Source organism: Anabrus simplex, chromosome 3 (genome assembly GCF_040414725.1).
Source record: "Anabrus simplex isolate iqAnaSimp1 chromosome 3, ASM4041472v1, whole genome shotgun sequence".
NCBI classification, from domain to species: domain Eukaryota; kingdom Metazoa; phylum Arthropoda; class Insecta; order Orthoptera; family Tettigoniidae; genus Anabrus; species Anabrus simplex.
This window is the reverse complement of record NC_090267.1, coordinates 70,384,281-70,408,013: the sequence shown is the minus strand read 5'-3', so window position 1 is coordinate 70,408,013 and position 23,733 is coordinate 70,384,281. Positions and strand designations below refer to the sequence as shown.

The 23,733-nt window shown below is 43.7% G+C and overlaps 1 protein-coding gene across 1 annotated transcript in view; it reads left to right on the top strand.

Moving 5' to 3' along the window:
• The window catches only part of LOC136866659 (serpin B3), a 229,936-nt gene extending 214,846 nt beyond the window's left edge, over window positions 1-15,090 (top strand). The window contains exons 6-7 of the mRNA XM_067143777.2: window positions 357-486; window positions 14,958-15,090. Coding sequence (XP_066999878.2) covers window positions 357-486; window positions 14,958-15,076 — 249 coding nt within the window. The 3' untranslated portion in view covers window positions 15,077-15,090. The remainder of the gene's footprint in view (window positions 1-356; window positions 487-14,957) is intronic.
• Window positions 15,091-23,733: the final 8,643 nt, after the last annotated feature.

Genomic DNA, 23,733 nt, shown 5'->3' with positions numbered 1-23,733 from the left:
CACATTTCGTGAGCCTGGAAGACATCAGGAATGCCAACATACGGATATTGGTATCCTTTATAGGAGCACTAGGGCTGGACTAGGCAAACCCGTTTAAGGGACACAAAGAGTCTTCACAGACCTACGTGTGGAGTCCTGCGAAGGCAGGGTTCACCCATTCTTTATCTATCTATCTATCCCTCGCTGAGTCCGAAGGAAAAACCAACCTTGGGTGGTAAACGGATTAAGAAAGAAAGAATAGGCTATAGATCCCAAATACAATAATTATAGAACATTAATCTTATAAATTTCCAGTAGTTTAGAACCAGTCGTCTTATAATAATAATAATAACAATGCTTGTGACACAATATTTCAGCTTGGCTTGGCAGACATGTTCAACAACGGAGTGGATCTGCCCGGCGGAAAAGAACTCAAGGTGGATAATGTCGTCGCTAGATCGTTCCTAGATGTGGGCGAGCAGACGGAGAAAGAGGAAGACTTTGCTTGTGAGTATGCGATATGTCTTCAGTATCAACACTTTACAACACCCACTACTTGACTGTTAATACAATATAGCAGTGACTAACGTAAAGATATTCTGGTATGATCTGTTTTTGAGTAATTTCCAGGACATTAAGTTTCAATGTACAATCTGGTTTCGGACACGTAGCTGTGAGCTAGCATTCGGGAAATAGTGGGATCGAACCCCATTTTGGCAGCCTTAAAGATGGTTTTTGGCGGTTTCCCATTTTCACACAACATTATAATAAAGGCCACACCCTCTTCCTGCCGAGTCATTAACTTTTTCTGCCCCGTCTCTGGTCCTGCGTCGGTGCAACATAAAGCAAACAAAGAAGAAAATAAATATATGACTATTATTTATTTCAATATTAATCTGTTTACCACCCAGGGTTGGTTTCTTTTCCTTGGACTCAGCGAGGGATCCCACCTCTACTGCCTCAAGGCCAGTGCCCTGGAGCGTGAGACTTTGGGTCGCAGATACAACTCGGAAGGAGGACAGTACCTCGTCCATGCTATGCTGAACAGGGGCCTTGTGGTGGGGTGGGAAGATTGGAAGGGATAGACCAGGAGGAGGGAAGGAAGCGGCCGTGGCCTTAAGTTTGTACCATCCCAGCATTTGCCAGGAGGAGAAGTAAGAAACTACGGAAAACCACTTCGAGGATGGCTGAGGTGGAAATTGAAAATCCCTCTACCCTGTTGACCTCCCGAGGTTGAGTGGACCCCGTTCTAATCCTCGTACTACTTTTCAAATTTCATGACAGAGCCGGAAATCGAACCCGGCTTCCAGCTAAAGTAGAACTGCAGTTAGGCCAAGATCTGAAAATAAGGTTGCTGCGAACAAAATTACCCTTGTATGGGAGTAGGCAAAGACATCAATATCAACTAATTATTCCTAGGAGCTAAATTTTTTGTGAATTTCACCACAGCGGTCTCTCACTCAAGAATGCGGGAGCTTACTGTCAGAACGCATTTCAGCATGCGCTTTTGTAGAACGTTAAATCTCAAAGCGATTTCAGTACCTTTCGACTGAGATATTGAAGTGCCCTATAAAAAGTACCACCCCATATAAGGTATCCTTATAAGGTCTACGATTCATATCCCTGCTCGGGCGAACGTTTCTATAAAAGTAAGTTAAAAGGAAGAACAGCAATACCAAGTTGAAACACCTATATATAATCTTCGTAAGTGAACGAAGTCAGTCAGTCAGTAAAATTAGCTTTTTAACCTAATGGTCCACGGTTCAAGTTCTGCTCGGCCGAACGCCTTTCTTAAGAGAATATGTTTTCATCATCATCATCATCATCGGTTTACCCTCCAGGTTCGGTTTTTCCCTCGGACGTAGCGAGGGATCCCACCTCTACCGGCTCAAGGGCAGTGTCCTGGAGCTTCAGACTGTTGGTAGGGGGATACAACTGGGGAGTATGACCAGTAACTCGCCCAGGCGGCCTCACCTGCTATGCTGAACAGGGGCCTTGTGGAGGGATGGAAAGATTGAAAGGGATAGGCAAGGAAGAGGGAAGGAAGCGGCCATGGCCTTACCAGCCCGGCATTCGCCTGGAGGAGAAGTGGGAAACCACGGAAAACCACTTCCAGGATGGCTGAGGTGGGAATCGAACCCACCTCTACTCAGTTGACCTCCCGAGGCTGAGTGGACCCCGTTTCAGCCCTCGTACCACTTTACAAATTTCGTGGCAGAGCCGGGAATCGAACCCGGGCCTCCGGGGGTGGCAGCTAATCACGCTAACCACTACACCACAGAGGCGGGCTGAGAATATGTTTTAGGGTGAAGAAAAGTTGTAACCATCTGCAGCATTTTAATTATATGGAAAAGGAGCAACGATACCCGAGTAGCTCAGTCGTTAGAGCATTAGGCTTTTCAGTTAAGTGATCAGGGTTCAAATGACACCAGAGAAGAACTATGTTTTTGAAATTATTATTAAATGTGAAGAAAAATTATAACTATCTCTACCAATATATAATGTCAACGAGAAAACGAAACCCGGGTAGCGAAGTCGGAAGTGCATTAGGATTTTAACCTAAGGGTCCGGGATTCAAACCCCTATTTCGCAAACACTCTTTTTCAAATTTTTATTTAAGGTGAAGGGCAATTGTAAATATCTCTACTAATATACAATGTCGATGTAAGAACGAAGCCCGGATATATCAGTCGATAGTGCATTAGGCTTTTTGCCTAAGGGACCAGGGTTTAAATCCCTGCTAGGGTGAACATTTCTCTTTTTGAATTGATTGTTTAAGGTGAAGAACAGTTGTAAAAATCTGTAACAATTATTATGTCCACGAAGGAACGAAGCCCCAATAACACAGTCGGGAGAGCAGTAAGCTTTTAACCGAAGGGTACAAGGTTCAAATCCCTACTCGGGCGAACTACACATTAATATTTAATACGGTACGCCTTTGTGGTGTAGTGGTTATTATGATTAGCTGCTACCTCTGGAGGCCCGGTTTCGGTTCCCGGCTCTGCCACGAAATTTGAAATGTGGTATGAAGGCTGGAATGGGGTCCGGTCAGCATCGGGAGGTACCTGAGTAGAGGGGTTTCGGTTCCCACCTCAGCCATCCTCGAAGTAGTTTCCCGTGGTCTCCCACTTCTCCTCCAGGCAAGTCCCGGGATGATACCTAAGTTAAGGCCACGGCCGCTTCCTCCCATCTTCCTTGTCTATCCCTCTCAAACTTCCCATTCCCTCACGAGGACCGCTGCTCAGTATAGCAAGTGAGGCCGCCTGGGCGAGGTACTGGTCCTCCTCCCCAGCTGTATTCCCCAACCCAAAGTCTCACGCTCCAGGACACTGCCCTTGGGGCGGTAAAGTTGGGATTCCCCGCTGAGTCCAAGGGAAAAACCAACTCTGGAGTGTAAACAGATTAAGAAAAGAGGAAAGAAAGAAAGAAAGGCTATTTAAGGTGAAGGGCAGTTGTAACTATCTGTACCAATACATAATATCGACGAAGAAACGAAGCCCGGGTAGCTCAGTCAGTAGTGTCGTGACCTACATGGCCTGTGAAACATGCATGTAGTTGGTCACCGACCGTTTAAGTTGGAGTACTGTCTTTTCTGCCGAGCGGTCCTGTAGGGAGGTATTTATGTACGTACTTGGCCCCGGAACTCCCGAAATAACAACATACCGCCCTCTTTTATAGAAGAACTATGACTATTAGGCTACATACAAATTATCACTATATTGTCGTAACGTGAGCTTACCCACTAACGTCTAACTCTCCGCGCATTTCAAACCCTGACTTGCGGCACCTTACGTACAACCATGACGAATATAAGAACCAAGTGTGATGACTCAACTGTTATAGCGTGGTAGTTTGTGGACCCGCCATTGCGAGCACTGCAAACGTCGGTGTCCAACACGTACTTCAATAGACCGGCAAACCATGTGTTGGAAAAGTGCGGGAGATGTTATCGTACGAGATATTTCAAGTCAACAAGTTGAATTTCCTTTGCTTTCAGTTCCTAAACTCAGTTCATTGTGTGTTGTGCACTTACAGCACGTGTGTTATGTGGCCTGATTAAATTAATAGTTCAACATGCCGTACTGTTTTGTGCCTGGCTGTAAGTCAGGCTATGGTAGAGTAGTTAATGGTATAAAATTATTTTCACCACCGAAGGATAAAAATAAATTTGAAAAATGGGTCAGAGCTTTCCCACGAAAGGATACTGTGTTAACGCGTAATAGTAGAATTTGTCAAATTCATTTCTCTGATGATTTGAGAGTAAAATCAGATAACTTTATAGTGAATGGTGAAAAAGTGGTTATGTCTCGTGAGAGATAGAAATTACGTCCAGGAGCAGTGCCTCATATTTTCCCTAATTTGCCGAAATACCTTTCAAGTGAGATTAAGTCCCATGAAACTCCCAACAAGAAAAAAGAATCTAGACACCACTAGGAGAAGAAGAAAGACGGGAGTGTAGCAGCAAATAGAGAATTAAAAGGTCAGTCTAATGTTGATCAAAATTTAGGTTATTCTAGTGTGTTTTCTGATGCCGAAAAGACAATATTATCGCTCAAAAGGCGCCTAAAAATGCTAATCGAAATTTAATTCGAGCTAGATCCAGTCTAAACTCAGCAAAATCGAGAATTAATTTATTGGAGAAGCAGGTTAGAAATACACAGTTCGAAACTCTTTAGTGAACCATTTGGCTGGGTACGTTGTTAAGCACTCTTCTAAATTTATTAAGTGTTCGCCCTGTGCCCATTCTCTACGTGATAATAATCATAGTACATTTTCAGTTCTCTCCGAAATAAAAGACTACGGTTCAAGCAATAATGAAGTGTTTTTAACACGCCCTTCGAAAAGTATATGTGACATTCTTTTCCAGGCCGAGAAAGTATTTAGTGAAAAACTGAACTCAAAATCGATGTGGAGCGAAATATTTTTAGATTTTATCGATTCTATAGACAAAATTTCAGTTGATCCTTCAGGTGCTGGCTGTTGTCTTCAACATGGTATGAATATATTTCCCAGCCTTGTTTATCATTATCTGAAGTGCCGATTTTTCTTCAGAATGAAAGAAATCCGGCGAGATTTACAATCTCGAACATCCGCCAAATCTTCACGCAAGCTTTCGAAAGTCCAGTAACCGACAAACTGAGATTGTAAGTAGAGTATTAAATAGTTCATGGGTATTTTGTAATATGTTGGGAGTTTTGTCATTTATGTATATATACACTCGAGTACCTTGTGCTTTTCGCAACATGTGATGAAAGTCGTAGCTCTTATTTCCGTGTATGATATTTTTCCCTTGTTCTCTGCCGTGGTATTTTAATTCTAATCTCTCATTTTTTTTTATAAAAGACAGTGTATATACTGATCAGTTACGGAGTAATACGTTTCCTGTGTCACCATTCCTAAGACCAGCTGATAGGTATTGTGGAGCTACCAAACTCTAGCGCTGCCTGGCGGGGCGCGCCTGAACTCGATGAGTCATCACACTTGGTTCTTATATTCGTCATGGTACAACTGTATGCAAGTTCACTGTCGAGAATCCTCTTCTGACATCTTGAATTCTTGCTTTTATCCACCCACAGTAAAGCAAAGGTCAGTCCCTTCCCACTACCTTAAGAGCTGGGTTTTGGGCGTTTCCGAGCTACACTGACTGACAGAGCAAATGCAACACCAAGAAGGAGTGGTCAGAACTTTATGCCAATTGCAGGGTAGACTGACATCACTGAGGTATGCTCATGATGTGAAATGCGCCGCTGTGCTGCGCACGTAGCAAACGATAAATGGGACACGGCGTTGGCGAATGGCCCACTTCGTACCGTGATTTCTCAGCCGACAGTCATTGTAGAACGTGTTGTCGTGTGCCACAGGACACGTGTATAGCTAAGAATGCCAGGCCGCCGTCAACGGAGGCATTTCCAGCAGACAGACGACTTTACGAGGGGTATGGTGATCGGGCTAAGAAGGGCAGGTTGGTCGCTTCGTCAAATCGCAGCCGATACCCATAGGGATGTGTCCACGGTGCAGCGCCTGTGGCGAAGATGGTTGGCGCAGGGACATGTGGCACGTGCGAGGGGTCCAGGCGCAGCCCGAGTGACGTCAGCATGCGAGGATGGGCGCATCCGCCGCCAAGCGGTGGCAGCCCCGCACGCCACGTCAACCGCCATTCTTCAGCATGTGCAAGACACCCTGGCTGTCCCAATATCGACCAGAACAATTTCCCGTCGATTGGTTGAAGGAGGCCTGCACTCCCGGCGTCCGCTCAGAAGACTACCATTGACTCCACAGCATAGACGTGCACGCCTGGCATGGTGCCGGGCTAGAGCGACTTGGATGAGGGAATGGCGGAACGTCGTGTTCTCCGATGAGTCACGCTTCTGTTCTGTCAGTGATAATCACCGCAGACGAGTGTGGCGTCGGCGTGGAGAAAGGTCAAATCCGGCAGTAACTGTGGAGCGCCCTACCGCTAGACAACGCGGCATCATGGTTTGGGGCGCTATTGCGTATGATTCCACGTCACCTCTAGTGCGTATTCAAGGCACGTTAAATGCCCACCGCTACGTGCAGCATGTGCTGCGGCCGGTGGCACTCCCGTACCTTCAGGGGCTGCCCAATGCTCTGTTTCAGCAGGATAATGCCCGCCCACACACTGCTCGCATCTCCCAACAGGCTCTACGAGGTGTACAGATGCTTCCGTGGCCAGCGTACTCTCCGGATCTCTCACCAATCGAACACGTGTGGGATCTCATTGGACGCCGTTTGCAAACTCTGCCCCAGCCTCGTACGGACGACCAACTGTGGCAAATGGTTGACAGAGAATGGAGAACCATCCCTCAGGACACCATCCGCACTCTTATTGACTCTGTACCTCGACGTGTTTCTGCGTGCATCGCCGCTCGCGGTGGTCCTACATCATACTGAGTCGATGCCGTGCGCATTGTGTAACCTGCATATCGGTTTGAAATAAACATCAATTATTCGTCCGTGCCGTCTCTGTTTTTTCCCCAACTTTCATCCCTTTCGAACCACTCCTTCTTGGTGTTGCATTTGCTCTGTCAGTCAGTGTATTTACCCCGCTAAGTGCTGCCTTCTGATGGTCTTCAGGATACGATAATCTCCATATTTTACTCTGCACCCTTACTTCTCTGTCTTGGCTGGAAAATCCCTGCACTGGGAATACTGTCTTTGATAACCTTGTTGGCAGAAGCCGCGTACTCTTGTACGGCCTACTTAACCATTGGTTTGTCAGTCCATGGTCGTAAACAATGTGGAGCAAGCTCACCGCCCGGCTAAGACATTTTCTTACTCTGGTTTACTAGAGTATTTTCCTTCATTACTGAATTCATAAAATATAATAGCATTAAATATAATTTCATGTCATTACAATATAAACATTATCCTTCTCAATATGTTTACCCTCCAGGGTTGATTTTTCCCTCGGGCTCAGAGAGGAGTCCCACCTCTACCGCCACAAGGGCAGTGTCCTGAGCGTGAGACGTTTGGGTCGGGAGATGCAACTGGCGAGAATGACTAGTACCTCGCCCAGGCGGCCTCACCTGCTATGCTGAACAGGGGCCTTGTCGGGGGATGGGAAGATTGGAAGGGATAGACAAGGAAGGTGGAAGGAAGCGGCCGTGGCCTTATGTTAGGTACCATCCAGGCATTTGCCTGGAAGAGAAGTGAGAAACCACGGAAAACCACTTCCAGATAGCTGAGGAGGGAATCGAACCCCCCTCTACTCAGTTGACCCCGTTCCAGCCCTTGTTCCACTTTTCAAATTTCGTGGCGAGCCGGGAATCGAACCCGAGCCTCCAGGACTTGTAGCTAATCACACTAACCACTACACCACAGAGACGGACATAAACATTATTACAACTTAATATTCCTATACTGGGTTGTTCCTTTCCCGATACTCCGGGATCGATTCCCGGCTGCCACTTAGCTGACCGTCCACCATTTCGACCCTTGGGGAGATCTGTATACACGACATCTTCCCCCTTAGGGAAGAAATGGATGCAGCCCTGAATACTATTTACACTATACTTTCCCCGGTGCGTACGGATCTGCGACTCTGTGCTGAAGGGGAAGGTTGCTCTCTAATCTGGTCAATACTTGTATTTATTTCTGCTCATTCTATGAACCTCACAGGCGTACTAGGGCGTCCTCCAGCAGGCCGAGAGTATAATTGCGTAATTTCCTCAGACATCTCCGAGCGTCCCCGGATCCGCCTGGGATGTTGGTATATCGTTAAGTCTTCGTCTGACGTTTTAACATTGCCTCGCTTCGTAATTACTGTTTGCTTTATACAAATACTAGCAAATGTACCCGTGCTTCGCTACGGTACTCTACATTGTATACGGATATCGAAGTATATTAGTGCACATGAATTGAATAAGATTTTTAAATAGGGATTTGTCTTGGCTTTATCCGAGAATTAGTATTGTGAAATCCACAGACGTTGTTTCCAATGAAAGTGTGATTTGCGGAATTGCGATGATAACGGCAAGTCCACTTGTTTACTGCAATTCACAACGAAGAAGGTAATTTTCATTTAACGGCAGACCCCATTGCCTAGTGCGCGGCCAAAATCGATTTGGGGAGGTTTCATTACAATGGCAGACCCCAATTCCTATTTTCAGATAGATTACAGTTGAGGAACTTTTATTATATTTGCAAGGACCTTCCTTACTGCCAGTCAAAAGTGAGTTGCGATCTTATCTTTAAAATGGCAGACGCATTTTCTAATGCCAGTCAGCTTCCTGCCAGTCACACCGAGTTGGTGAGATTCCATTATAATAGCAGGCCACTATGCCTATCGTCAGTCACATTTTAGATGGATCAATTTGTTTATATGGAAGACAACCTTGCCTACTGACAAACAGGATCGGGCAAAAATAGTTTTGAAAAAAATTGCACGTTCCCTAGAGTTCTGCTAGTCGAATCGAGAAGGGAATTATGCATTAAAATAGTGCACAAGAGATGGAGGACGATCCCATTCTTACTGCCTGTCAAAGTCGATGTGGGGAGGACTGAAAACAATAGTAGAAGCCCTCCTTCTGACAGTCACTATCGATTTGCAATGTATTTAATACCAATGGCAGACAAACCCTTTCTAGACTGCTGCAAATCGACGTGAATGAAAGAATATAGTCGTCATACGGAAGTATAAGGATGTTAACCCATCATTTACAGAATAACTGCTGCTAACGGTACATCAGATCGAAAAACGGATTGTACGATAAGACGCACTTTCTGGCCATATCTTGGGGTCATCAGCTACTCCCGTACAAGTTTCAAATTTCTGAGATTTCTCGCAGTGCCTCATTAAATCACGTCTTTTTTTTTATTTTTAAATATTTATATATACATCGCTCCAGCCCGACTTGCTTTTGTATATATAGATGACGGATAAGCATGAGCACGTTGAAAAGAGCAGACTTCCACTTCGAGATTCATATCTCCTAAACGGTGCATGATATTAATAAACGGTCCATCAGACGCCTCATTTAACGCTCTAAATGTCTGTTTCTAAACCATATCCTTGTATCTTCACTATTTAGGGAGTAAATTGAGTTCGAAATTTGAATACGGTGAAATTTGGGTACATTTGTAACGTTTTACATTACTTTTTGCCTACTTATGTATAAGCTAGAATCATGAAATTTGGTCCACATATGGCCCCTAATCGTGCCAATGTGCGCACCCAAAGTGATGATTGTATCCTTCTTATAAGTGTGTCAAACAATGAAATATACTTGTAAAAATCACCAAATTTACGAACAGTCCAGAAATACGGCCAAATTTAACGTATAAGGGAGAGAGAGATACGACAAAATGTCACAGGACCAAAGTTGTAGATCACTCCGAATTGAAGCGACATTGTGCCACCCGTTTTGTGATACGACTCACCGTTTAGCCAAAAAATAGCTCAAAAAGAATGTCTGCACAGTCATTAAAATTGCCTCCTTATTTCGATATCTTTGGGGGTAAAAAGTGAAAAATTTGAACATCTTGAAATTTTCCCGTCCTTTAGGGACCAAAAGCTACAATTTCACCAAATTTCAATTGTCTACCTCGTCTGGTAGGTTGTGCCGCCATCTTGATATGGGGGGACGGGGGATAAAAAATAGGAAATTCCAGAAAATTTTTAAGCCCCCGAAACTTATAGGTTGTCGTTTTGGATAAATTATACGATTGCGTTCTTATGCTGAGCCCAAAATTTGAGCCCCCAGTGTGCCCCCTTGAGGGAATTTTGAGAATTTTCGATTTTTCTAGGGATCCTGGGGTCATCAGCTTCTCCCGTACCAAGTTTCAAATTTCTGAGATTTCTCGAAGTGCCTCATTAATTCACGTTTTTTTTAATTTTAAAATATTTATATATACATCGCTCCAGACCGACTTGCTTTTATATATATAGATGACGGATAAGCATGAGCACGTTGAAAAGTGCAGACTTCCACTTCGAGATTCATATCTCCTAAACGGTGCATGATATTAATAAACGGTCCATCAGACGCCTCATTTAACGCTCTAAATGTCTGTTTCTAAACCATATCCTTGTATCTTCACTATTTAGGGAGTAAATTGAGTTCGAAATTTGAATACGGTGAAATTTGGGTACATTTGTAACGTTTTACATTACTTTTTGCCTACTTATGTATGAGCTAGAATCATGAAATTTGGTCCACATATGACCGTTGATCGTGCCAATGTGCGAACCCAACTTGATGATCCTATCATTCATATAAGTGTGTCAAACCATGAAATATACCTGTAAAAAACACCAAATTTACGAACAATCCAGGAATACGGCCAAATCTAACGTATAAGGGAGAGAGATACGACAAAATGCCATAGGACCGAATTGAAGACAAATTGTGCCATCCGTTTTCTGATACGACTTACCGTTTAGCCAACAAATAGCTCAAAAGGAATGTCTGCACAGTCATTAAAATTGCCTCCATATTTCGATATCTTTGGGGGGAAAAGGGAAAAATTTGAACATTTTGGAATTTTTCCGTCGGTTACGGACCAAAAGCTATAATGTCACCAAATTTCAATTTTCTACCTCGTCTGGCAGGTTGTGCCGCCATCTTGATATGGGGGGACGGGGGATAAAAAATAGGAAATTCTGATTTGGGCAATGCGGCCGTACACCATCGAAACATTTCTTTGCTGGAAACTCTAATTTGGCACAATCACAGCAACAATTACAGGAATAACACCATGAAATTAAACGTATAATACCAATAAGAGTCCAAACACAACTCGAATCGACCGTAGGAGAATACCAGAGTGGTTTCCGGAAAGGGAGAAACTGAGTAGAACAGATCTTTGGACTCAAGAGAATCATAGAACACAATAGTGACATTTGTAGACTTCGCAAAACCCTACGACTCGATAGACAGGAACACTCTACTGAACATCGTACGCGACAGAGGACTGGATTCTACGACACGTGCATTGGTGGAGTAAACATTGAAGGCTACAACCGCTAGAGTAAGATACCGGAGTATGTTGTCAGACAGCTTCAAAATGAAGACAGGAGTCCGACAAGGGGATGGTCGTTCGCCAATATTATTTAACATAGTTTTGGATGAAGTGGTGAAACAGTGGAGAGAGTTGAATAGAATGTGTACACATTGGATATCAGATCAAACACAATGTCATAGTGGATTTGCCTTGCCTTCGCAGATGATATGGTATTGTTACATGAAAAGGAAGAAGACGCGGAGTTGGCACTAGCAAACCTAGCCGATACTGCAGGTAAGGTTGGCCTAAAATAGCCTACAACAAGACGAAGGTAGTGAATACGAAGACCGATTGGAATGTAAAAGGCCAAGTGGTAGAAAGAGTCGACAGCTTCCGGTACCTAGGTGAGAACATTACGGGTAAAGTACAAAGCAACAAAAGTACCACCGACAGAGCTCAACTGCTGCTGAAACTACGATATGCAGCATGTCTACATATGGAAAGAAGAACCACTCGAGGAACGCCTCTTTGTTTTCTAAGGCCTTGCGGTGGGATTGGAAGATTGTAAGGGATAGGCAAGAGACAGGGAAGGAAACGGCTGTGACCTTAAGTTAGGTACCATCCCGCATTTGCCTGGAGGAGAAGTGGGAAAACAACGGAAAAGCAATTAGAGGATGGATGAGATGGGAATTGAACTCCCTTCTACTCACTTGACCTCCAGAGGCTTAATGGACCCCGTTCCAGCCCTCGTACCACTTTTTAAATTTCGTGGCAGAGCCGAGAATCGAATCCGGTCCTCTGGGAATGGAATCAAATCATGTTAACCCTACACTACAGAGACGTACTATTATATATACAATATGTTTAATTGTACAACATTTAAGAAGTAGATATTACCTCGTAAATAAATAGATACTGTCTTGGTCAGATTTGAATTATGTTCTCAAACTTCTTTACTTTACAAGACTTCTCTGAAAACAGGAATTCTCCTAAATGTCCCTCTTTGTCCAGCATAAGAGTTAATAAATTCCATCGAACCTGTAACTATCAGCTCTTTGTTAATGCGATCGAACGAATGCCAACCTGGAATCTTCTACTTTGACGTAACTGTCAACAATATATTGTTGAAATAATTTACCTGAAGCATAAAGGATACTGAAACCATCTGTAACTGCTAAACGATAGCAATAGTACTGTAATTGAGTTGTGACTCTTCTCAACGCAGTAGCATGAACATGAACGTGTGGGTTACCTATAGTCCATCCAGAATTACCATGTAAGAAAAGCAATGGATAGCACATTGGATCAGAATGGGGGTTCAAGTAAGATTTTTTTTTAGTAAGTGCAGCAGATCTTTTAGAATAGATGACAAAATGAACTTTGCCTGGTGGTGTTCCGTCATCAGTAACAAAAGCAGCACTGTAGGCGCATTGGATTTTCGAGGATGAAATGCATTGTTAGTCGTGAAATGTAATTTAAAATCTGCTATAGTGTCAGCTTCATCCTTTGTATATTTAAACAACTGTCGGTAAGGATTATGTGTACAAAGCATCACTTGATGTCTAACCATTATTTCTTTGCAATAGTTTCTATCGGCTTCATTGTACATTCGATATTGCAATACAGTATCGAAACCTACAATGAAAAGTCCATCGTAAGTTGGTGCAAGTTGTGCAGGAGGTTGCGAACTTCCTACCATATGATACACCCATCCATGTAATTTAAAACAATATGGACTTCTGTCAGGAATGTCAACCGAGTTAATCTGAATCGAAGCAAATGCAGAGCATTGTTAAATCGAAGATCTGAAATAAATAAGGCGCTAAGTGCAAAAGTTACACATTTTGTGTTATTGTGTGAAATATAATCTACACGCAAAGCCTCAACAATGTATAAAGGGCTCGAACTGCCACGAATCATGGTGTAGTAACAATATCTATCAACAGATGGCATACTCTATTCTCCATGTCAGTCCCTTCTATACTTTAAACTAATTTTTCTCAAAACTATTATTTTGGCACTTAGAGCCTTCTTCATTCCAAGTCTTCAATTGTCTAATATTTTCTAGGTGGTTCTTAGTATAGTCATCATTCTGCCCTATGAGGTTTTGGAGCTCTTCGTCAACTTATATGGTCTCCAAATTAACCTTTTGCATGTGGCAACACATGGTAGCTGAACTGTCACTGAACTACCCTGAAAACAACCTTGCAGGGTAATGTACCCATATTTTGTCCACATCACCAACACTGTGTGTTCATTATCTTTAGGGATAAGACGGGCAGAACAATTTTTTTTTGTTTTTTTTTGTTTTTGTAAGTTTATATAATTGTCTTAAAGCATTGATGTTTTGATGAAGGTGATGACACAAAGTTGTTATCTTGCACTAACCTATTCGTTTAGCATTGAATGTGTCTTGCTTGCGATTGCGCTGAGCATCTCTATCTTTCTGAAGTCAAAGTTGTCTTTGTTCGTCACTTCTGGATTTTTCCTTCTGTGATCTATGCCACGTTCCAATGGTGTGGTACGGCCTCTGGTTGGAGGTACCCCTCTCGGCCTGCCTGTTGTGCCTCTTTGCATCGTGGAATGAATTGGCAGAACAATGTTATTGAACTTAAGAGCAATAAAAGTATACGGTACTCACTTGTTTCAAAATCAGATTTTAAATAGATGGCGCCTTCTTCATGCTTTAAACAATATAACCAACTCCAACCGAGAGCTGTGGTGCATGATAGTTAAACAGGTTGTCATCTGATAGCGCCTTCTACATTATTTATACAAAGAAGGATTTTAAAATAAAATTTTTACGGAAACATTAAATTTAAATTAATTGCTTACTTTTAGTCATCAACGGGGAAAGTAACCTTCAAAATGCTGTCTCAGTCATTAATTTTGGTAAAGTATTACGCAAGATATGGCGTACCAGCAAAAAAAAAAACTCTGAGAAATAACATATATGATTGCATAACATTAGTCCGCCTCTGTGGTGTAATGGTTAGCGTGATAAGCTGCCAACCACGGAGGCCCGAGTTCAATTCCTGGCTCTGCCACAACATTTTTAAAGTGATACGAGGGCTGGAACGGGATCCACTCAGCCTCGGGAGATCAACTGAGTAGAAGGGGTTCGATTCCCTCCTCAGTCATCCTAGAAGTGGTTTTTCGTGTTTTCCCACTTCTCTTTCAGGCAAATATCGGTATGGTACTTAACTTAAGGCTACGGGTGCGTCCTTCCCTCTTCCTTGTCTATCCCTTCCAATCTTCCAATACCCCTCACAAGGCCGCAGTTCAGCATAGCAGGTGAGGCCACCTGGGCGAGGTACTGGTCCTTCTCCCCTTTTGTACCCCAACCCAAAATTGGAAGCTCCAGGACACTTCCATTGAGATGGTCTGAGGGAAAAGCCAACTCTGGAGGGTAAACGGATAAGGAAAGAAAGATGAAATCTAACATTAGCTGGTTCTAGCGATGTTACAGGTTGCTCAGTGGTCCTGAGGTTATGTTTCACTTTTATTGTTTTCAGTTCCGTCACGCAAGAGCGGTGAGAGGGAGTTCATTGCCAACAGGCCCTTCATCCTGCTTGTACGGGACATCGTCACGGACTCTATCCTGCTCATTGGTCGAGTGGCGGACATCAAGTGATCTGTGATCTGTACCCTTTTTAATAAATTATAAGTAAAATGTTTTGAAATAATGTTCTTGTTTTAATTGTACCTACTCTTATCATCAATAATTTCACAATATTACAAAAGCTTAGCACTACAGGGTTGTTTCACAACTTCGTTTACTTCTTGCCTACTTTTCAAGCACTGGTAACGCCTGCAAATACTGCCACCCACAGCGCAGGTGCGACAGACCAGTTGGTGGGAATGGGATATGGACTTCATCAAACATGTCGCACGTCATCCACAACAGAGACATTACTTTTTATACAGAAGATAGAATAATAGTGTCCTAAAAACAGTTTATTTCCCACAGCAAGACCCATTGTTATCATCAATACATCGCCATTTTTCTGCAAGGTTATTTTTACCACGTCTGCCACCACAGGCCGTCCCCTGAACGGTTTGTCTTTTAGAGAGAAATTCCCCGATCGAAATCGTGAATGCCACTTGTGGCATGCCCGATTCGTCACTGCGCCTTCTCCATACACTGCATAAATTTTCATTCTGGTTTGTTAGTTGGCTATACCTTCACGGGAATAAAACAACACAAATGTGATGCCAAAAAAATTATTCTTTGTCGTCTATTTACGTACATTCGGACGACAAATCCACACTTTATCACTCATTATTAATCGTATGGTAGTCCGCCTCTGAGGTGTAGTGGTCAGCGTGCTTAGCTGCCACCCCCGGAAGTCCGGGTTCGATTCCCGGCTCTGCCACGAAATTCGAAAAGTGGTACGAGGGCTGGAACGGGGTCCACTCAGCCTCGGGAGGTCAACTGAGTAGAGGTGGGTTCGATTCCCACCTCAGCCATCCTGGAATTGGTTTTCCGTGGTTTCCCACTTCTCCTCCAGGCGAATGCCGGGATGGTACCTAACTTAAGGCCACGGCCGTTTCCTTCCCTCTTCCTTGCCTATCACTTCCAATCTTCCCATTCCTCTACAAGGCCCCTGTTCAGCATAGCAGGTGAGGCCGCCTGGGCGAGGTACTGGTCATTCTCCCCTGTTGTATCCCCCGACCAAGAGTCTGAAGCTCCGGGACACTGCCCTTGAGGCGGTAGAGGTGGGATTCCTCGCTGAGTCCGAGGGAAAAAGCCGAACCTGGAGGGTAAACAGATGATGATAATGATGATGATGATGATGATGATGATTAATCTGCTTACCGTCCAGGGTTGGCTTTCCCCTCGGACTCAGCAAGGGATCCCACCTCTACCGCCTCAATGGCAGTGTGCTGGAGTGTGAGTCATTGGGTCGGGGGGTAAAACTGGGCAGGATGACCAGCACCTCGCCCAGGCGACCTCACCTGCTATGCTGAACAGGGGCCTTGGAGGGGGATGGGATGATTGGAAGGGATAGACAAGGAAGAGGGAGGGAAGCGGCCATGGCCTTAAGTTAGGTACTATCCCGGCATTCGCCTGGAGGTGAAGTGGGAAACCACGGAAAACCACTTCGAGGATGGCTGAGGTGGGAATCGAACCCACCTCTACTCAGTTGACCTCCCGAGGCTGAGTGGACCCCGTTCCAGCCCTCGTACCACTTTTTTCAAATTTTCGTGGCAGAGCCGGAAATCGAACCCGGACCTCCGGGGGTGGCAGCTAATCACGCTAACCACTACACCACAGAGGCGGACTTTTATTTGTATTTTTATTTTTATTTTATTTTTTAATTTTTTTTATTTTTTTATTTTTTTATTTTTATTTTCTATACGCTTGGCCATCTGGAGTTCCCACTTCGGGTGCTATCCTTTCTAGCCAAGCCCTGCGTGTTCTACAAATTTGAGCGAAATAGGTGGTGACGAGTAGAGAATGCCCCCTTGTGAGTCAGGTGTTACGTGTAGAAAATCCCTGAGGATTCCATGTTTTAAAGCTTATAATATCACCTTGACGTCAATTACAATAATTTACCCTTTGCACTTCCAGGACTTCACACTTATAGAACATTACTTAGATGCTCTACATGTTCTCCCAACCATCTTTTCCTTTTCGGACACTGAATGCACCTTATAACATAGTCACTTATCTCGTACATTCTTTCGAGTTCACTGTAAGGCTCAGAAGATTTCAGCACACAGTCAACAAAAAACCTAACAGTAACACGACAGCGCTGTTCAGTTGCGATGGTTGTAAACTAAACGTAGGGTGGGTCACCCATTCAGGTGCGATATATGTGTTCGGAGGTCCGATGATGTTTAAATTTATTCCATGTCGGTCGAATCTTCAGAAAAGTTATATGTCTGTGTTGGATTGTCTCTTTATGTTGACAGAAGTGCACAAATCCGTCTCCATCATACGAATGTGATTAAGTCTGCTGTTTACTGGTAAAATGTCATGAATTACTTTATACAGGCATCATTCATTGCTGCAACAATTTCATCTCTAATGATGGACCAAAATGTCATGTAAAAAGCTCTCCGTAGGCCATCGGGACCAGGAGATTTGTTCGGCGCGCTCTGTAGTATTGCCTGGTGGATTTCTGCTAAGGTGACGTCTTGGGTCAAGATTTCTTGTTCCCTAAGCTGAATTCTTCCTCTTATACCATCAAAGAATGGGTTGCTGGTGATTTATGATGTTTGACGAATCTTCTTTACACAATGACTGAAAAAAGCTCTCCATCATTTCTCCATTTCTTTTATTATTTAAGGGCTATCCGTTGATTGTCCATTATATGTTGCCATGTGATGGATGTATTTTTGACGTCCTCTCCTGCAGTTTCATATAAGGTGGTTGGCTCTCTTTTGATGATCTTGCGCTTGAATTTTCAGACCTTCCATTTCTCTTCGCTGTATCGTTAGTAACTGCGCTCTCGTTTTGTTTATTCTTCGGCATGTATCAGGGTTGGTAAGATCCTCCTTGTCTTAAGCATTTATAATATAATTCTGTCGTTTGGTTTAACTGCCTTCTCCTATCGGCACTGTATGTCATTAACAGCCAGATCCTGCGAGATTTAACGTATAACAGCCACTAATCAAGAGTATCTCTTTATCAGTGTATGTATGTATTCCATTTTTGCCATTCAATCAAAAATCTTTCTTGTAAGTCGATGTTCTTCAAAATAGATCCATTTAACCTCCAAAATTCCTCATCCGCGTCTTGGTCCCTACTCGTGTTGTCGTATCTTACAAATAAACACACAATGGTTTGAAAATTCCACTGATCATACATCTGTTTTGCTCATTTGGTCTTTTAGGCCCCGCTGACATATATTCTATCTAGTCGAGAAGCGCCACCTTGGTAATAATTCGTATATCCAGCTGACCTCTGTTGCTTCACTTCCCATGTGTCTTTTAGACGTAGCCCTTTTATTAAATCAGATGGCGTGGGACATCCCTGGAACTGTCCTGTTTTGTCTTTGGGTTATATTACTGCGTTAAAATTACCTCAGATGATCATATTGTCTCTACGTCTGTAAATAAGTGGAAGGATCTCTGTGGTATAGAATATCCGTCTTTGCGTCTTTGCTTGTGAGCCTGATGGGGCAAAGCAGTTTACAATTAGTAAGTCCCGAATACGTATGTTGATTCCCCTAGAACAGGGCCATCCAAACGCTACCGCTCTGGTCGCACTCTAAGCCAGTGCTTCCAGCGCTTTGGAGAAGGGTAGTTTCGGTAGTGGTGGGAGGAGCTTGACTGACTGAGCGAGCGGTCTGCCCGCCGCACCGAAGCGAGCAGTCGAACCATCAGTCGCTAGTCTAGTCCAGTGCCATCCAAACAGCGCTCCCCGAGCTTTAAGCCAGTGCTCCGAGCGCTTTAAAGGTAGTTTCGGTAGTGGTGGGAGGAGCTTGGCTGGCTGAGCGAGCGGTCTGCCCGCCGCACCGAAGTGAGCAGTCGAACCATCAGTCGCTAGTCTAGTCCAGGGCCATCCAAACAGCGCTCCCCGCGCTCTAAGCCAGTGCTCCTAGCGCTTTAAAGGTAGTTTCGGTAGTGGTGGGAGGAGCTTGGCTGGCTGAGCGAGCGGTCTGGCCGCCGCGCCGAAGCGCTTTGTTGACAGAGTGTAACTACATCAGTTTCGCACTTGTCATGACTGAACATCATACAGAAAAAAAAAAGAAAAAAGGAGTGGTGAAGCAGTAGCCTTTAAGGCAGAACGGGATATTTCATTTCTCTGTACAGCTTATAAAGGACACGCCAAATGTACTGTATGGTGTGCCACCGAGATTGAATGTGTTTAAGAAACACAATTTGGAGCAGCACTACAGTGCCAACCACATGGATGATTACTGTGATTTGAGAGACGCCAGTCGCCAATCGAAGTTGGAAGAATTGAAAGAAAATTTCAAGCAGCACTGTACTGTAAGTATTATTGTTTTAATTTTAAAATGCTTGTTTACAAACGGGAATGAAGAAATGATTGAATTAGTAACTGAAGAACACTAAAACTGTGACTTGCCGTATTTTTGTCTGACAGGAGATTGAGGAGAGTGAGATTGGTGGACCCAATTTACGAGCACGCTACAAATGTTCACCGCGAATTGCCAAAGCTCGAAAACCCTTCACGGAAGGGAATGTAATGAAGGAGTGCCTAATAGACGCGGTTGCATGTATTTGTCCTTTGGAGCTAGTTGAGAAATTTGACAAAAGCTCTCTTTCCCCTTAAACTTTGGCTCGTAGAATAGACGATATGGCCGTTGATATGGAACAGCAATTAATGGAGAAGGCAGCAAATATTGTATCCTTTTCCATCGCCATCAACGAATCAACCGACATCGCGGACACAGCTCAGCTCGTTATTTTCATTCGAGGGGTGGATGACGATCTTTGAGTCACCGAGGATTTCCTAGACTTGGTAGCTCTCAAAGACACCACTACCGGTTTCAATATTTTCCAAGCAGTGGACGGCGTTTTTGAGTCAATGGGATAAAAATAGGAGGGGTTGACGAGTGTAACGACTACGAATGGAGCTCCTGCTTTACGTGGTCTACGCACGGGGATCCTCAGCTATTTAAAATTAAGAATGGCTGAGGGCGATAGTCCCTAAAGGCGGCGATCCAGTGCTTGAAGCACCAGGAGGCTATCTGTGCAAAATTCGCCAAGATTAAAGACGTAATAGGAGCAGTTGTGCGAATGTTAACTTTTCTTCGCTCCCATGGACTCACGCACCGTCAATTCAAAGAGTACCGGGCGAGTTGGCCGTGCGGTTAGGGGCACGCAGCTGTGAGCTCGCAATCGGGAGATAGTGGGTTCGAACCCAACTGTCGACAGCCCTGAATATGGTTTTCCGTGGTTTCCCATTTTCACTCCAGGCAAATGCTGGGGCTGTACCTTAATGAATGCCTTAATTAAGGCCACGGCCGTTTCCTTTCCATTCCTGGGCCTTTCTTGTCCCATCGTCGCCATAAGACCTATCTGTGTCGGTGCGACGTAAAGCAAATAGCAATAAAAAGAAAAAATAAATATTCAAAGTGTTCTTGGGTGACATCGAAACGGAGTATCCGGATATCCTGTGTCATGCAGAAGTAAGATGGCTGAGCAAGGCGAAGGTGCTTTCATTGAGTTTTTTGCTTGCGGAATGCAATAGATACATTTTATGACATGAAAGGGCGGCCTGAAGTTCTTTTGCGTAATCCTAAGTGGGTGGCGGACTTGGCCTTTTAAAGTGACTTTACTGCCCATGTGAATACTTTGAACACTTAGCTTCAGGGCTAAAAGCACAATATCTGCGATATGGTGGAAAAAATTCAAGTGTTCAAAAGAAAATTGAGTTTGTGAGTAAACCAGATGCGTGCAAGGGACACAGGACATTTTCCATTGTTTGAAACTGTAAAATAAGGTGTCGACTTTGATGAGTACTTGCAGGTAATTCGGAAATTACAAGAAGAGTTTAGAAAGAGATTTTCAGAATTGTAAGAACTCCAGGCGGTGTTAGATGTATTTGTTCCACCGTTTTCTCTTAATTCAGATAGTGTTCCACAGCTATTTCAATTAGAGTTGATTGAACTGCAGTGCAATGTTAGTCTTAAAGACCACTTTCTAATGTCACGAAGTTTAGAAGATTTTACAGCAGCTTTCCGAAAGAAGAATACCCCCTTTTGTATAATCATGCATGTCAAGTTCTGTCAATGTTCGGCTCAACGTACATTTGTGAGCGTTTCTTTTCGGTTCTCAAGCTTACCAAAAGTAAACATCGTGGAACGATGAGCGATAGAAACTTGCACAATTGTTTAAGAATAGCTTCGTCCAGAAGTATTGTAGGCCTACTCAATTTGGAGAAGATTGTTTGCTCCAAAAGTAAAAGATCGCGAAAACGACTGAGCAAAAGTCACTCATGGTCGGTACTATTTGTTCATATTAGTATAATTTTGTTGAATTTTCCTCTCAGATATGTTCAAATTTCAGTTTTCAATAAATCACATTACTGTATTCTTTACTTAACACTTGATTTCGTTTCCTGGATATTCCATACGTCAGAGTACCTTTCGATTTGTATATGCGGTATATTTGTTATGGCAAAACAGCCCTATCAGTATGATGTCAACAAAGCCACAAAAGCCGTCGGACGTACGACTGTACGTACGTACCCAGTCAGCGTGGTCCGAACATCGTCCGTCTGTCTCGGGTCTGCTCGCTGCCACACTGTAGTGGTTGTTGGAGAAGGTGCGCAAGTCTGACTGCTCAGTGCGCAATGGTTGGATGGCTCTGCTCTAGAATTTGGTAGGAGTGCTGTATCCGAGTATGGTATATTGTTCTTAATGTATATGACTGTACAGCGTTTGTGCTCGTTAACATTAATAATTTTATCGTATCCAGAAATGGTAGCAAGGTCTTTGGTTGTCACGCACCCCGCCCCCACGTCCTGGTCACGAATAATTTGTTTAAGGAGCGACTGTTTACTTGCAGTTTGTATACAATTTATATTTAGTATCATCAATGTGTATGTTAACAGCATCCTCGTGAGAGTATGCGTGTGTCTTCTCCTAATAAATTCAACGGAGCTGGGGGAGGGACAATATCATGTATCTCCTACACTACTCGCCTGTAGCCGCGGGCCTCTGCCGTTGAAGGGCTTCTGTGTTTCCTCCCTCGAGGGTCGATATGTTTCTAGTTTTGTCTTGCTTTTCGAAACGGCAATTTCTTGAATTGGCGTCTCATTTGCCTTCAAGCTTTCTTGATCCCCTGACTTCCTCTCTTGTATTTCTATACGATTTGAGGTTTCCGCTTCGAACTCGTCGGCCCATTGCATGCTATTGGAAAAAGAGTCTTGAATAACACCCTTGTTCAGTGGTTGAAAACTTGTCTCCCTCTCTCCTGGTTTCTCTAATGTCCTAGCATTCTCCGCTTCAGCGTTGACAGGTGTATTTACAATTTCCCGTTAGCGGTTGTGTATTAAAGAAATTTCTGTTCCTACATGACCTTCATTCTTGTGTTGACTATTATCGGATGTTTGTTGCTTGTGGTCGACTTGTTTTGATAGCTGTATTTGTTGCTGTGGGGATGTGTCGTTCGGTGAAGCTGCCTAGCAGACTTTTGTTGGCGATAAGGTATTGGAGTGGGTAGGTAAATGACTCATCCACTTAGTGTTGCTCTGCAGCCTGTGTTTGTACTGGGTCAGTTTTTTCTCTGTGAGATATGCTTGTGGGTAGTATCCATGTCCTTTTTTTTTTTTGCTATTTGCTTTACGTCACACCGACACAGATAGGTCTTATGGCGACGATGGGATAGGAAAGGCCTAGGAATTGGAAGGAAGCAGCCGTGGCCTTAATTAAGGTACAACCCCGACATTTGCCTGGTGTGAAAATCGGAAACCACGGAAAACCATCTTCAGGGCTGCCGACATTGGGGCTCGAACCCACTATCCCCCGATTACTGGATACTGGCCGCACTTAAGCGACTGCAGCTATCGAGCTCGGTGTTTCCACGTCTAATACAGCAGGTGAATCAGTATGACGTTCCCTGTTAGCAAGTGTCTCACTGTGTAATCTGGGCCCTGTTTTGTTTTTGGTCTCGTCTCGCCTTAGGAGGCAATCTTGTGTAAAATGATCCATAGCGTTGCAGTAAAAGCAAGATTTAGGTTGCCCTTCATATATTACGTGCGCTTTATATCCCTCTATGGCCACGATTTGTGGTATGTCAGTTTTAAGTTCTACGCGCATAGCTCTGGTAGCACAGTATAAAATTTGTATAGTAGATGTAGGTTGAAGACCATCGTTCACTTCAGATTTCCCGTACTGTCCCATACTTGCTAAAAATGATATTCTTTCCTCGTTCGACATTTCTGTCTTAGGCTCATTATTCTGACCAATTTATTATCAACATCTGCATATGATATAACGTCATCAGAGAAGGTACCATTAAATTTTCGTACATGTGACTTTCGTTTGTAGTTAGCAATATCTTCTCCATCAGTAGCTTACTGGTTAGTTTGATGTAAACAGTGGTTTCCAGATTGTCGAGTTGGATGGCTTCCAGTTGACCAGCTTTAAGTTTTAAGGTATGCTGAATCCACTCATGAATGTCCGCTGGCTCTGGTTTATTTGTCTCGTGGGGAAATACACATTTGATTGTATTTCTCCTAATGCTATTGGTTCCTATTGTCACTTTACTTTATTTTACTGGAAAATATTAACACATCAACGTCACACGCAATGAAGGCAGAGTACAGCGAACCGCTCTCTGCCACAGCTCAAGCCGGACTCTGACCTT